At 44.1% G+C, this 16,352-nt stretch overlaps 1 protein-coding gene across 2 annotated transcripts in view; it reads right to left on the bottom strand.

The window, feature by feature from the left end:
- The window catches only part of Vstm2b (V-set and transmembrane domain containing 2B), a 35,019-nt gene that overhangs the window by 17,973 nt on the left and 694 nt on the right, over positions 1-16,352 (bottom strand). For both annotated transcript variants that reach the window (XM_051174956.1, XM_051174957.1), the window contains exons 2-4: positions 16,013-16,197; positions 14,966-14,995; positions 13,425-13,902 (exon numbers count right to left, since the gene is read on the bottom strand). In XM_051174956.1, coding sequence (XP_051030913.1) covers positions 13,425-13,902; positions 14,966-14,995; positions 16,013-16,197 — 693 coding nt within the window. The remainder of the gene's footprint in view (positions 1-13,424; positions 13,903-14,965; positions 14,996-16,012; positions 16,198-16,352) is intronic.

Raw genomic sequence — 16,352 nt, 5'->3', positions numbered from 1 at the left:
TGCTCTGAGCATACTAGACCCTCCTATCTATGCAGGAACACTCTGAGTCCCCACCTGCCTGATCTTTGATCCCCATCACCTGGTCTCTGCTGGAGGCCCCTGCCAGAGAGGAGACCTCTTAGAGAGCTTGGACAACCCAGAGCTAAAGACATGGAACACCTGACTCACACAGGCCCACCGGGAGAGTAGCATAGAGAGGAAGAGACTCCACCCACATTCAAAGGAAGAAGTCATGGAAAGACAGCAATACAAGAAAACACCTAACAATAGAAAGACAAGCATGACACCATGAGAATCTAGGGACTCTACATCAACTAGACCTGAACACACCACAGCAAATGAAGCAGAAGAGAACGACTTAAAAAATAACTTCATAAAAGTGATAGAGGCCCTCAAACACGATATGAGAAAATCTCTTAAAGAAATGAAGGAAAAAACAAATAAAAAATTGGAAGAAATAGAGGAATACGCCAAGCAAAAAATGCAAGAAATGAACAAATCTCTTAAAGAAAGTAAGGAAAGCCAAGAAAAAACAAACAGTTGAAGGAAACAACTCAAACAGTTCAAGACTTGAGAACTGAAATAGAAACAATAAAGAAAATACAAACTGAAGGAATGCTGGAAATATAAAAACTGGGCAAACATAACCAACAGAATACAAGAGAATGAAGACAGAATTTCAGGCAGTGATGATAAACTAGAGGAAGTAGATTAATTGATCAAAGAAAATGTTAAATTCAACAAAAATCCTTAACATAAAACATCCAGGAAATGTGGGACACCATGAAAAGGCAAACCTAAGAATAATAGGCATAGAAGAAGGCGAAGAAGCCCAGCTCAAAGATGCAGAAAACATATTCAACAAAATCATTAAAGAAAACTTTCCCAATCTGAAGAAGGGCATGCCCAAGAAAGTACAAGAAGCATACCAAACACCAAACAGACTGGACCAAAGAAAAAAGACCCCTAGCCACATAATAATCAAAACACCCAACATACAGAATAAAGAAAGAATATTAAGAGCAGCAAAGGAAAAAGAACAGGTAACATATAAAGGCAGACCTATCAAAATTAGACCTGACTTCTCCATGGAAACCCTCAAGGCCAGAAGATCCTGGATACATGTTCTTCAAGTACTAAGCGTCCATGGATGCCAGCCCAGACTACTATACCCAGCAAAACTCTCAATCACTATAGACGGAGAAAGCAAGATATTCTGTCAATGACAAAGGTAGATTTTCACAATATGTATCTACAAATCCAGCCCTACAGAAAGTATTGGAAGGAAAACTCCAACCCAAGGAAGTTAACTATATTCACAAAGACGTAGGCAATAGATAAACCTGCTTCACCAGAACCCAAAACAGAAAGCAGGACAAATATATTCACAACACCACTGACAACAACAAATGTAACACATACAAAAATTAACAATCAATGGTCCTTACTTTGCCTTAACATTAATGGACTTAAATCACCCATAAAAAGACACAGACTAACAGAATTGATATGAAGATAGAATCCATCCTTCTTCTGCATACAAGAAACACATCTATGTTTCAAAGACAGACTATCTCAGAGTAAAAGGTTGGAAAAAGATCTTCCAATCAAATGGACCCAAAAAGCAAGCAGGTGCGAAGTCTCAATCCTGAACATCTATGCCCCAAATACAAAGGCACCCACATTCGTAAAAGAAACTACTACTAAAACTCAAAGCTCACATAAAACCTCTCACACTCATAGTGGGAGTCTTCAACACCCAATCTCACAGCTAGACTGGACCACCAGACAGAAAGTTAAAAAACAAACAAAGGAGTTAACAGAACTTACATCCCAATTGGGTTTAACATATCTCTAGAACATTCCATCCAAACACAAAAGAATATACCCACATGGAACATTCTCTAAAATCGACCACATACTAGGCATCATAACAAACCTCAACAGATACAAAAAATTTGGAATAGTCCCCTGTATCTTATCAGACCACCATGCTTTAAAGATAGAATTCATCAACAACACAAATTGCAGAAACCCTACGAACTCGTGGAAACTGAACAATGCGCAATTACATCATCCCTGGGTCAACAAATAAAGAAAGAAATTAAAGACTTCCGAGAATTCAACGGGAATGAGGACACAACATACCCGAACTTATGGGACACCTTGAACTCAGTGCTACCAGGGACGTTCATTGCACTATGTGCCCATATGAACAAAACGGAGGATAGTCACATTAGAGAATTAACAGCACAACTAAAAGCCTTAAAACAAAAAGAAGCAAACTCATCTTGGAGGAGTAGGTGCCAGGAAATAATGAATTTGAGGGCTGAAATCAATAAAGAAGAAACCAGGAAAACAATACAAAAAAAAAAAAAAAAAAAAAATCAATGCAACAAAGAGTTGGTTTTTCGAGAAAATCAACAAGATATACAAACCTTTATCCAAACTAACCAAAAAGCAGGGAGAGAACATGCAAATTAACAAAATCAGAAACGAAAAGGGGGACCTAACAACGGACACTGAGGAAATCCAGACAATTTTCAAGTCACACTTTGAAAACCTGTACTCCACAAAATTTGAAAATTCAAAGGAAATAGAGAAATTTCTGGATAACTATCACTTACCAAAATTAAACCAAGAGCAGACAAACAACTTAAATAGACCTATAACCCCTAATGACATAGAAGCAGTCATCAAAAGCCTTCCAACCAAAAAAAGCCCAGGGCCAGAGGGCTTTGGTACAGATTTCTACCAGAAATTCAAAGAAGAGTTAATACCAATACTTCTCAAATTGTTCCACACAATAAAATCAGAAGGTTCATTACCAAACTCTTTTTACGAGGCCACAATCACCTTGGTACCCAAGCCACACAAATACACAAAGAAGATAGAGAACTATAGACCAATATCCCTCATGAACATTGATGAAAAAATACTCAATAAAATACTGGCAAATAGAATCCAAGAACACAAGAATCATCCACCATGACCAAGTAGGCTTCATCCCTGGGTTGCAGGGATGGTTCACCATACAAAAATCTATCAACGTGATCCACCATATAAACAAACGGAAAAAGAAAAATTATATGATCATCTCCCTAGATGTTGAAAAAGCCTTCGACACAATTCAACACCCTTTCATGATAAAGGTCTTGGAGAGATAAGGGATAGCAAGAACATACATAAACATAATAAAAGCAATATACAGTAAACCAACAGCCAACATCAAACTGAATGGAGAGAAGCTTAAGGCGATTCCTCTAAAATAATGAACAAGACAAGGCTGTCCTCTCCATATCTCTTCAATATTGTCCTTGAAGTTCTAGCTAAAGCAATAAGACAACAAAAGGAGACCAAGGGGATCCAAATTGGAAAGGAAGAAGTCAAACTTTCTCTATTTGCAGATGATATGATAGTTTATATAAGTGACCCAAAAAAAAAAACACTCTACCAGGCAACTCCTACAGTTGATAAACACTTTCAGCAAACTAGCAGAATACAAGATAAACTCAAAAACATCAGTAGCCCTACTTTATTCAGATGACAAAGGGGCTGAGAAAGAAATCAGAGAAACAGCACAAACAACAAACAATAGCCACAAACAACATAAAGTATCCTGGGGTAATGCTTACCAAACATGTGAAAGACCTAATAGCAAGAACTTTGTGTCTTTAAAGAAAGAAATTAAAGAAGATACCAGAAAATGGAAAGATCTCCCATGCTCTTGGAATCGGCAGGATAAATATAGTTAAAACTGGCAATCTTGCCAAAAGCAATCTACACATTCAATGCAATCCCCATCAAAATCCCATCACAATTCTTCACTGACCTTGAAAGTATAATAATCAACAAAAGACCCAGGATAGCCAAAACAACACTGTACAATAAAGGAACATCACCATCCCCAACTTCAAGTTGTACTTAGAGCTATAGTCCTGAAAACAACTTGGTACTGGCACAAAAATAAACAGGTAGACAAATGGAATCAAATCGAAAACCCTGATATTAATCCACACACCTACCAACACCTGATTTTTGACAAAACAGCCAAAAGTATACAATGGAAAGAGGAAAGCATCTTCAACAAATGGTGCTGACACAACTATATGATGGTGTTTAGAAGACTGCAGATAGACCCATGTCTATCGCTATGAGCAAAACTCAAGTACAAATGGATCAAAGACCTCAACATAAATTCAGCCACACTGAACCTCTTGGAAGATAAATTGAGAGGTACTCTTGAACAAATTGGTACAGGATAATGCTTCCTGAATATAACTCCAGTAGCACAGACACTGAGATCAACAATTAACAAAGGGGCCTCCACAAACTGAGAAGCTTCTGTAAGGTTATGGACACAGTTTACAAGACCAAACAGCAGCCCACAGACTGGGAACAGATCTCCACAAACCCAATATCTGACAGAGGGCTGATCTCCAAAATATACAAAGAACTCAAGAAACGAGTCACCAAAACACCAAATAACCCTATTTTAAAAATGGGGTACAGAATTGAAGAGAGAATTCTCAATAGAGGAAATCAAAAAGGCTGAAAGACACTTAAGAAAGTGCTCAACATCCTTAGTTATCAGGGAAATGCTAATCAAAACAACTCTGAGATACTTTCTTACTCCTGCCAGAATGATTAAAATTAGAAACACCAGTGACGACTTATGTTGGAGAGGATGTGGAGAAAGGAAAACACTCCTCCACTGCTGGTGATTGATATGTAAAATAAGAAAAAAAATAAACTTTAATTTTTACCAAAAAAATCCCCTTTTTCTGCTTCTCCATCCCCCCATGAAGAACTATATTAGTTACTTTCCTATTGTTGTAATAAAACACCATAATCAAGGCAATTTATAGAAGGGTTTATGTGGGCTTGTGGTTCTAAAGGATTAGAGTTCATGATGGTGGACTGGAGGCAGCAAAGTAGCTGAGAGCAGAAGCTAAGAGTACAAATCTCATCCATAAGCAGGAAACAAAGTGAACGGAGAATGAAGCATGGCTTTGAGACCTCAAAGTCCTCTCCATGACATACTTCCTCCAACATAACCACCCAAACAGTACCACCACCTTTAGATATTTGAGCCTGTGGGAACTATTGTCCTACCACATGAACCAATGCCTTTGAAATTGAGCCAAAAATAAATCCTTCCTTGTTCTGCCTGGTGTTTCATTCATTTCATTGTGAAAATTAAGAGATGACTTCTTTTGATGCAGTCATCTGTCCTCCAGTCTGGGATCCGGTTCCACACAGAGGAGGAAACTTGCTCACAGCAGTGACAGTGCTAAGATTCCAAACCACACATGTGGACATTATCAGGGGGAAATGTGGTACTTGTGAAAGGCAAGTTGTATAATGTGACTTTGGTTGTTGGAGCTCCAAGGCCCAGAAATAGAATTTGATGGTACTCAAACCTGGGTTTGCCTGCAGATGACCAAGTTGAACAGTGGGAGTGATTAAAACGTCAGGGAAACCAATGAAGTGGTCTCCCTCCCAAGCTATCCTAACATTTATTGGGGTTGTTCTTTGAGTCTACAAAAATGGACACGCCAGAGAATGTACTGACCCTGGTCCTTCCCCTGCTTACTAACAGCACAGGGTGGACAGTTTGGTGCTGGTAGGACATGTCATGTTGACAATCAGCCTTCAAAGACTCATGAGTGGTCAGAACACTATGGAAGTCCTCTCACAGGATGACCACTTCTGAGATGGAAGGAGAAGGACCCTTGAGCTTCTAATGGGAAAGAGCTTCTGAAATGTTCACTTTGGCTTTGGTATGAAATAATCTCAACTTGGTTGTCAGCTGGTGATGCTGTCCTGAGGTTGAGGAATGGAACCTTTGGCATGGGAGGCATGGCTGGAGGAAATAGGTCAGTGGAAACAAGCCTTGGAGGCTTATAGCCTAGTTCTTCTTCCCAACCCAAGCTCCAGAAGCCACTGAACCACAGACATAGCATCCACCTGCCATACTTTATCTGCAATGACTGACTCTAAAACCTCTGAAATCCTGAACACAAATGATGCCTCTATCAGGTATCTTGTCACTGTACTGAGAAAAGTCACAGACACAGCTTCCTATTTTGAACAGACTTGGAACTAAAGAAAGTCTACTAACAGAACAGCAATAGAATCCCAATTTTAGCCAGTCTAAAGTACCTGTGATGTTTCATCCTACATGGTGGTAATGACAGAACAGAAAATGCAATCACTTCAAAGACTACTCTCCATTTGAGCATGCTTTGGGGTCAGGTCTGTGTCTCAGGGGCTATTGCATGAAGGACATAGGCAGGCTCCAGCTCTGTTACTTCAACAAGTAACAGAGGGCTTTCCCATTGCTAAGTGCTTCCCTCAATCTGCTCCATCACATCAGTCATACTCTAACCTTGGAGGAACCAAAGGGAGAGATCTTCTTTGGTATTTACATGAGCCTCTTTCTTTAGACTGCCAAAGCCACCAGACTCATTTTCCAGGAAGCACCACTCTTAGAAAGGTCCTCTTTAAGGAATAGGTAAGAATAAGAAGGAAGGACAGGACTGGCTTACTCTCAAATTCCTTGCAGCCTTTACATAAGACAAAGTGAGGTTTCTCACTTCTCTAGATGAGTTTGCAAGAGATGCTTTGGAAGTATCATCAGAGCACAGGGGAATAAAACGGATGTTTCCCCCGGTGCTGCAAAAATATCTTAAAACCTTGCTAGCATTCCCATAAAGCTCCAGGGTTTAGACCACAGGCAAGCCCTCACCACTGTCCACATGGAGCAGGACTAATCAATATCATATTATAGAGGCACTTGACTCCGTTTATCCCTGTGGATGCTTGGGGAATCCTTAACATTCAGAGCTTTAAAAATGTGCTTTTGGTGTATTTAATGAGAAGTTCCTTAGTGGTCTGGCTCTTAGTGACATTTAGAAAGTCTGGAGCTTGACTCTTCTCTTGGGGGTTGTCATTCCTGGGAATGAAAGGGTCTGGGCTGCAGCAACAAACTGGAGAAGGGGCTGTGTTCTTGTGGATGAAGGAAGGCAGCTGAGTTAAGAGAGAACTGCTGCAGATAGTAGACGTGACAAGGGCAAGCATATGCTCTCAGTAAAAGGCAGTTATAACTGAATAATCATTACACTTCAGGAACATCTTGCATTTCTTGGGGATTTGTAATGCAAGAGAAAAAGATTAGATTGTGAGCTGACTGAATGACCACTCATGGGTAGGTAGAAAAAACAAAGCCATTCCATCTCCTGCCATCTTCATAGTCCATAATGAAGAGCTGAGTGGGGAGCTAAGGAGAATCTAGATGCTCTCTGGACATCACCTAATTTAAGAGGACATCATCCCAAGCTGACTCAAGCCTAGAAACAGTCTGCCTGCAGGAAGCCTCTCCTGATCACTAGTTCATCGCTGCCATTTCTGGTTCCCACTCATAGGAATCATGAGGCTGGTCTGGATAGACTCCCAGTGTTGGCTAAGAGGAATCATTGATAAGGCTCGGCTTTGCCCCTATTCTGGAAGATGCAGAAGTCTCTTGCCAGCTGTGAGCCTCCAATAGTCCTTTCACAAAGTCCTTCCTTTTTTATTTTTTTATTTTTTTTTCTCTCCCTTGGGATGCTCAGTGAGTCCTTCCCATTTACCAGGTGTATTTCCTCCTTCCTAAAATGAGGTCTGCAATGTCATATCAGAGCTTGAGGGAAGAATAGATTATTTAAAACAATGGTCTTCTACAAGTCCTCCTGGGCCCAGGGTTCCTGGCCTGTGGGCCCATAAAGATGGCTGCACTCCATCTTGACACAAGGGCAGAGAGTTCAAAGCTGTCAGCAAGTCACAAGACCTAAAGGTCAAAGGTGTGGCTACAGAAGGATGTTTCAGCTGTCTTAGTCTAAATAACAACAGACCTGAATTTGAGGTGTGGCTACTCCTGATCTCAGGGCTGGGAAAGGAGAAGTTGAATCTGAGGTTCAGCTATTCCTGACCTCAAGGCAAGAGAACAAGATGTTGGAGCTAAGGTGTGGTTACTGAACCCTCAGAATAAGTGAGAAAGAAAAGTGTTTGTTCCATATACATGATACTATGTTCCCTTTTTTGGTTAAGGTATATAAGAGTGGTGAAAAATAAACTCATGGCATTTCAGTATTTACTGATCTGCCCTCCTGACCTTTGTCCTGTCTCTCTGTCTTTCTTTAATTGTCTATAGCTAGGTTTTCCTTCATTCACACTCCCCCACTCAGGTATGGACTTGGGACCCGCTCAGCTGGCTCTGATTGCAGCCCCACAAAGACCGCTTGCAACACTGGCCTTGCTGTTGTGGCTGGGGATTCTGCAGCATTTTCATTCTCCAGCACCAACCTGGTACCACTGTGCCAGCTTTGTCTTCTACCCAGAGCACAGGTTAAGTCAGAGTTGAGTGTATTAACTTCAACCACAGCCCCATTTGGTCATGGTTTATGGTTGCCATGGCAATACCCAAGGATGGTTCCCCGACTCATCCCCACCCTGACAGCTCCCAGCAGAAACAGCCTCTCTAGAACAGAACACCACAGTCACATCAATGGCCTTAGCTGTCAACTCATCCTTAATTGAAATATTGGGAGCATCTAGTTCTCTGAATCCAGACATACTCAGCATAGGTTGTGGTGTTTCTGCTTGGTATTGGAACTCTTAGTCTACTTAGAGGTTTACTCACCAACAATCAGATCCCAAGGTCCCTACAAAAGGGAACCCTTTTGTCAACATGTGAGTCTTTCTGTAGTAAGCTATATTCTTTTTCAAGGCTGGGCTGGATTCCTTGGTAGCCTTCCTCCATTAGAAGTGTTTTGAAGATATTGTATCTCCCCCAATGGCAACCAGCAACAAAGTGAGTATGACAGTGGATCAGCATTCACACAAGTAGCCAGGTTGGCTCACACAGTGAGAAAGGAACACAGCTTTCTCTGCCTATCTGCTTTGCTAATCCAACCCATGATTATTTTTTAAGCATGTGTACTAAAATGTCTCTTAATAAATGAGACATGAAACAAGTGAGTTTTTTAGTAACAAACTTTTAGTGCAAATGCATACATGGCCATGTTGGGCACAGGTGGGTAGAGAAAGGGTTTTCTTTCCTGGCTGAGGAATAGGAAAAGGGTGTTGTGGCAATGCTTTGAGCAAGCTGCCCTGTTACTCCTCCCTGACAGTGTGGAAATAGTTCATTTCACAGACACGGGTATTTGAAAGCCTTTTAGGCTGCATGTGGAACCTTGTAGAGAGATGGGTGGAGCCACTACTGAAGTTGTTCATCTGAAAAGGCAGGATGCACTACACAAAAGCTGGGGTGACACTTCCAGCCCCCTGGTCCTCTATTTGTCCTTCTTCACTGTGCACTGTGCTCTAAGCCCAGTGGGCTTACCTCTCTAGACAGATTCCGCAGACACCTTTGTCTATGGCTTTCAAAAGGATTTGGCTAATAGGAGGCCATATCAGGAACATGCAAGAGGGGAATCTAGTCCTTGTTGGGTCATGGAAAGTCAACCGATTCCCTCCACTGGGACTTTGAGAACACAGAATTGATCTTGGAACATTGTCCCCACAGCTGCTCTGACTTCTACTAATCTCATTAACGCCCACCTCCTCTTCCTTACCCCCTTTCTGTATGGCGTGGATACTGACAGCTCCTGTTGCTGCCAGTCCTGGGGGCTTGCAATCTTCCTCTGCTGGCTGGCCTATTCCTGCCTCTATCTTCATAAATACCATGTGCCAATGCCCCTCAGTGACTCTGCTTGACTGTACCATTTGCTCCTCCAGCATCCTGACTGAAAAACACTATAAACATGCCTGCCTATTAACCAAGAGCAATGGGCCTCTCTGGCTTAGAACTGTGCACTGGGGGGAAAAAACTGGGGAGACAGGCTCCACATGCTGTTTTCTCTTGCTATTGGAGGCTCTGAGGTATCCCTGAGCCTGCTGCCTCCCTGAGGAAGTCATAGGACCCAGAGCTGGCACTGAGCCCAGAGAAGTCTTGCAGAAAGGTTAATACCCACCATGCAATAAGTCTAAAGGCTCCAACCTCACCGGCTGGGAGTGGATCCCTCCCTGAAATCAAAGCTCTTTGAATTTGCAGATTAGAGACCACATGTCTCACTTCTCTAGACTCAGAGTCGGATACTGGGTACCCACAACTAAGAGGCTCTCCTAAGGCCTTCCCAGAGAGGCACAGGGGTGGGGGAAGTACACAGGCTTGTTGACTTCATCTGACCACTTTTCATCTTCAAAAGGGAGCTGGAGAGAAATCAGAGCTTGGTCTTAGATATTCCTCTTCTTGGTCTGGGTAGAAGCCGGCAAAAGTTATTGGGTGATGGAAATACCCAATGGTCTGCCCTGCAGGGAGTGCAGCTGCCTATACTTTCTGAATGGCAGTATATTGTCCCCCAAAGGAAAGACAAACAAAAATCCCAACCTGGCTGCCACCCTGACCTCTGTGGCATAAATGTAGGGCCCTGGGGGACTGGCAGGCATCCAAGACCCCACCTGCTATGACAGCTCTGACAACCCTGCTGTCAGAGTTCTACTACAAAGACCCTATGTCTTTTAGGATATAAAAGATACATAATGTGCTACATCATCCCACTCCAGGGATAAATTATCTGTGTGGGGGAGAAAATCTTGGAGCATCCTCATCCAACTCCAGTGGCTTGAAGCACACAGACTGGCTTGGTTCTCAAGGCCAGTGTAGCCCTCAAGGGCCAGGCACTAGCAGAAGAGGAGTTTCAAACAGGAATGAGCTCATGACCTTGGCCTCATTACAATTTCATGGGTGTGGCCAAGTTCACTCTTATGAATTTCTAGTACATAGTACATCCAAGTTCAAAGCCTCCATTCACCTCTAAAGGCCCCTATACAGCTGTCAGCTTGATTTTTCTCCTCTTCTACTCTCCATCCAGAGCAGGTAAAGGCCATAGCAATAACAATGAACATGTATGCAAAAAAAAAAAAAAAAACAAAAACGCTTTGACTCCAAAATTTAAGTTGAAGAACAAGTTACTGGGGAAAAGTATTTCTATTTTTGTTTCCACAGAAAATGAAAAGATGTGGATTCCTTCCAGACTAATGTGGTTTGATCACACCAGACCGCCTGAAACAGAGTACAAGCTGATCCTACATTCCAAACAGCTGGACAAAACAGCCCTACAGACTACAGCTAGGATATCTGAATCTTCTTCGAATCCCCCAAGACAGCGCCCCTTACCAGCAGGAAGTAGTTTGGAAAGAACGACGCCCAAATTCCCAAATATTGTGTATAAATGTTTGTTTTCATTTAATTGGACTTTGTTATATAAAATTAAATAAAAAATACTCTATATGCAAAAAAAAAAAAAAAAAGAAGTTCCCACACTGAGCTCCCTCTCTATATGTGCCTAGCATGCTGGTTTGCCTCACCGTGATCCAGAAGCAATTAAAAGTCAGACTAACATGCTGTCCATTTTACAGAGATGCTAAACACTTACCTAAAGTCACACACAAAGTCTTAGATGGCATAAATATAACTCTTATCTGGGCTTTCATATTATCTGTTTTGTCACTGCTCTGGGGAACATTCCAGAAGTTTGTTCCAGTCTACCACATATCACTTATTTCCTACTTTTGGAGAGAAAAGGGCAGAAGAGTCTTCTAATCCGCAGCAATTACGTCAATCATAGCACGAGTCAATAAATACATATCTAACACACCCAGTGTGTGCTACATAGAGATGAAGCTGGTATATTTCCCCCAAACCCTTGTATCTATATGGGACCACACAGTGATCAGTGAATGAGGGCAGATGCCACTTCTAGGCCTGGTCCTTAGAAACCCAATACACCATTTCTGAATGATTTTTCTCAGAGAACATGAAGTGCTACAGGATGGTTTGGGTTACACTAGCCTGTCTCTCCCAAATACTGCACACATGGAGAGAGCCATTCTAAATATACAGAAAATAAGTGAATTCACTGTGCACCATGCATACCTTATAGCATTAGGTTCCATTCTTTCCTAGAACTAGCTCAAAAGAAAATTTCTATTTCATGCTGCTGTATGTTGCTTCCCAGAGAAATTTTTGGAGCTACTTGCTGGAGCTAATATAGTCTATCAGCCTATAGTTTCTGAGTGACTGAACAGAAAATGCCATTCCCACCCAGGACAAGATATAATACAATAAGACCATAAATTTGTAGTGTGATGAGCTACTGATATTTTGAGGTTTTGTCATAGTATCTAGCATTATCTTAAATTAATACACATGGTACGAAGTTAAACAGGAGAGCTGGAGTTTGTTGGAGCTGACCCATCTTTCCCATGGATTGGTCTTGTAGGTCCCTGGAGCTAAAAAATGACAAAAACTTTCCAAGTCACAGAGGATGGGGACACAGTAGGTTCACACAAGGAAGATGAGGCACAGAGTAAGCTATTGTTGCAGGGTGCATGTGTGTGTCACAGAACAGACTCCCCTGGAGGACATTCAGTGGGGACAGTCCAGGAGCCTGCATTCTTAATTTGCAGCAGTAGATGGACTTTGTGAACACCCAGGCTGAGGGCCTGACAGTGTGCCCTATCCCATCAGTGTAGTGTCAGCAGAGATCCCCTTCATGTGGAGATATGCAATGCACAAGACTGAAGAGAGGGGTTCAGGCAGGGGGTGAAATATTTAAAATCATACACTAGGAGTGAGCATTGCAGATGGTTTCCCTCCAAGTTGGGTTGGAGCGGGGCATTTAGGGAACAGAGGTACTTGGCATAGTAGTTACAGCTTGTCTGGGCATCCTAAACCCTCACTACTGCTAAGCAATATCCTCCAGGGGGCTACTACCAAGGCACCAGTTCATTTTTCTGGTCTATTCTCACAATCCCTAATCTCAGCTCTCTACCTCCCCAAACTTTATCCCCTACAAAAGTGGTTATCAGTCTCTGTGTGCTTTCATAACTTTGGTACACGGCTCTATCCTCAATTCTCTTCCCTCTGGAACCAAGGAGAATGGCAACTATGAAGTACATACAGAATTTACAGCCAGTGTAAGGACACACCTAGAAGCCACTGAACAAAAGCTATACAGCCAAACTTCCTGAACCTTATAAGACAGTAAAAATGCCACCAATCAACAAGGACAGACAGTTGTCTGCTTCCACAGTTTTCTTCCTTTCTCAAACCAGTAACCCTTTCAAAACTTGAGGCCCTAAGAGTACAGCTTTCAATGCTGCCCAAGAGAGGATGCCAGGCAGAGCAGTCCACAGTCATGAATATGCTTGGTAGGATGCTCCAAAAGGCTTAAAAATTAAGGCTGGGAAAATGCCCAGAAAACAGGAGAAAGACGCTACTCGTGCACAGAACTGCAGCTGCACTAAGACTATTCGACTGTGTCCAAGGCAGTCCCCTCCCTCTCCTGCCAATACACGACCCCTCTGGGACCAGTCCTTACCGGAATCGTGCCTCTGGCGCAGAAGGACAGCCTGGCCCGATGGTGGAGAAGCTGATGAAGCAGCAGCTGCTGCAGCAGCAGTGGTAGTGGCTGTGTGGGTTGCAGAGGCAGCAGCAGCGGCCGCAGCTGCCTCCGGCACTTCTGGTCTAGCAGGAAGGCTCCCAAGAGGTGGGTTTTTGTCTCCATGCCCAGGTTCAGAGGTGGTGCGGACAGCGGTGCCTTCATTGCTGGAGCTGACAGCGCTTGGGGCTCCTTGTCGACGCGGGCCACTGCTCTGAATGTGGGAAACTGCTTCAGCAGCCTGCATGTTGGGCGGTGCGAAACGCGACATCACGCGCAGCAACGCCTGGGCCTTGTGTTCCTGAGTGTCGTCGTCGCTGAAGTCTGACACACGACACTCATAAACTCCTTCATCCTGCAGTCGTACAGCGGACAACCGAAGGCGGTGTGAGATGTCATTGCCCTGGACACGCACGGTCTGTAAGACAGCTGGGTTAAAGGCCTGACCAGTGAGCTCCACATTTGCTTTGGTGACTGGGGCTCTTGATTCCCCTGTCACTGTACAAATAACATCTCAATTGTCACTGCACCCCAATATTTCCTAACACCTCAGTGCATCTCAGCTCATGGCACCCAGCTCTCAGTCCTGTCTAGATAGCTTGTTGCTTGTACACTTTGTTGGGTCTCCAGTTCCTAGCTGTCTCAACTCACATATATTCTTGCTTAGAGTTTCCCATATTTCCCCTTCAGAATATAAGAACTTGCAAGAAATTTCAGGTTGGGGCTCTGTGTCACTAACCATCCACATTCTTCCTGCAACTCAATGTCCAGGCTCACTTTCACTTAGAACTCAGGGAGCCTGGGCTGTGTCCATTCTGCCTGTAGCATGCATAACTACATTTACAGCTAGCCCTTGCCTTGTTTAAGACTGACCACTTGTTAGGATCCCTGATAAAGCCCTCTTGGCCTCTTGGTGTAGTGGAAATCTTAAGACTCTCATCAGACACAGGCACAACCTCTGAATAGGGCCTATGAAGAGGCTTCCCTTGTTTTTCAGGCCCTGCTACTTCCATGTTCCAGCTTTACAAATGCTATACCCCTCACCATGTAAAATACAGCCCCCAGGACCCTACAACCATGCTATCTACAGAGGAGGAGGTGGTTGAGCAGGGGGTGCTCTTGAAGAGCTTGGTGAGTTCAGGGAGGGGCAGAAGGGGATGGGAAGCTGGAGCAGCCTGAGCTAGAAACCACATTGGAGGTCTTGGGGGAAACAAAATGACAGCAAAGGAAGTCAAAAGAAGGCGCATGCCAGGGGCCTGAGAAAAAACGGTGAAGAGGAAGGAACGCTGATTTACACAAAAGACAACCTAATCCCTCTACTAGCAACAGATGGCGCCCGAATACACCAAGTAGCTCCCAAAGCTTCAGGAAGGTAGCAGAGCTTGCACTGCTTGGCGGCAGAGGTTTTCTAAAGAGGGAGCTGCGGGGCGCAAGGCGGCCAGAAGGGGTCTCCCGTGGCCCATGGCGGTCTCCACACTTACGCTGATTTTAGTTGCGTCCTTATTTGTTACCTAAAATGCAGAGGGGGGAGGGAGGAAGGGAGAAAAAGGGAGGGAGGAAGGGAAAGAGAGATCGATTAAACTGGTGACATTTGTACAAGGGGAAATTCTGACCTATCTTGGACAACAGGGACTTTCCGCAAGTGGGCTGGGAGCTGAGCCCCCTGGGGTTTGGTACGGTGGGGGACACCAGATACCTTAGTATTTCTGCAGTGTAACGAGAGAGAAACAGCTTTGGAGCTAACACCTTGTTTGGCTAAGCCGTGGCTGCCCTGATACACACCTGTTTGCTTGGGAGAGTAGGGGTTCTGGATGTCCAAGAAGATGCAAAGGAAGGAGCCTTGTCTCTTACTCACTTTCTCTAAATCGTCCACTTAATTTGAAACTGTGAAAAACTGGATAGAGGGCCCAGAGTCTCTGAGGCCCTGACAGCCTGGTATGTGTGGATGTGTGCCAAAGGAAGAGTAGAACAGGAACTCTTAATAAGTGGGATCCTGGGGCACTGTAGGTAGGTGCATGTGTGAGTGCTAGTGTGGGTTATGGAGCAGACTGAAAGGTTTTCTGGTCACTGAGGGTGGCACAGCCCCCCAGATCCTGTGGAAGCTGGAAGTGATCAGCTGACTACTTAGTATCCTGTTCTCTGTCATGTAAATGCAATTTATGGAGGAAGTGAACTCCATGGCCTTGAGCCGAAACACCTCAGGATGGCGGAGTAAAGCCTGAAGGAACCAAATGATCTTCTTTCAGCCAGCACCCATCAGAGTATAGTCCCAAATCTAGCAAGTATGGGCAGCCAAACAGGTGTAGGTTTTCAAGAGCTGCGTGTGAAGGGAGTTCCCTGAGGCTGCAGAGAACAAAAGCTGTGTAAAGAACCGACAGCTTCTAGGGACAGTCACCAACTTTGACAAAGCTGTGGAGATGCAGATGGGAGGTGGCAGTACGACAGGGCGGCGCCCCGTAAGGGTAACCCTCACTTCTCCGCCTTCCAGGAGCAGGGTAAGCACCGGTGACGCTTGGACAGCGGGTTACCTTGCTCCGGGCGCCCGGCACGCTGAGCGCCAGTTCGTGTAACAGCTCCCGGGGATGCTCCTTAAGATACCACCACTGAATCTCCAGCGAGTATGAGGTGGCTCCGCTGGCTCGGAACGCGCAGGGCATCTCGATATCGTCTCCCTCCCGTACGGTTACATCTTTGGGGACTTCGGTAAATGTAGCTGGGGGCGGGAGAGAGAGGCGTGACCAACTGAAAGGCGGGGGCTTGGGACAACTCGAAGCTGAGGCTGTCGATCTCCTGCTCTCCGGCCTTGGGCTCCCCCCCACTCCGGTCCCCAGCTACTGTGCGGCCCAGGGCGGGAGGTGCCTCAAAGTT

Source organism: Phodopus roborovskii, unplaced genomic scaffold (assembly GCF_943737965.1).
Source record: "Phodopus roborovskii unplaced genomic scaffold, PHOROB, whole genome shotgun sequence".
NCBI lineage: Eukaryota > Metazoa > Chordata > Mammalia > Rodentia > Cricetidae > Phodopus > Phodopus roborovskii.
This window is presented reverse-complemented; position numbering and strand designations above follow the sequence as displayed.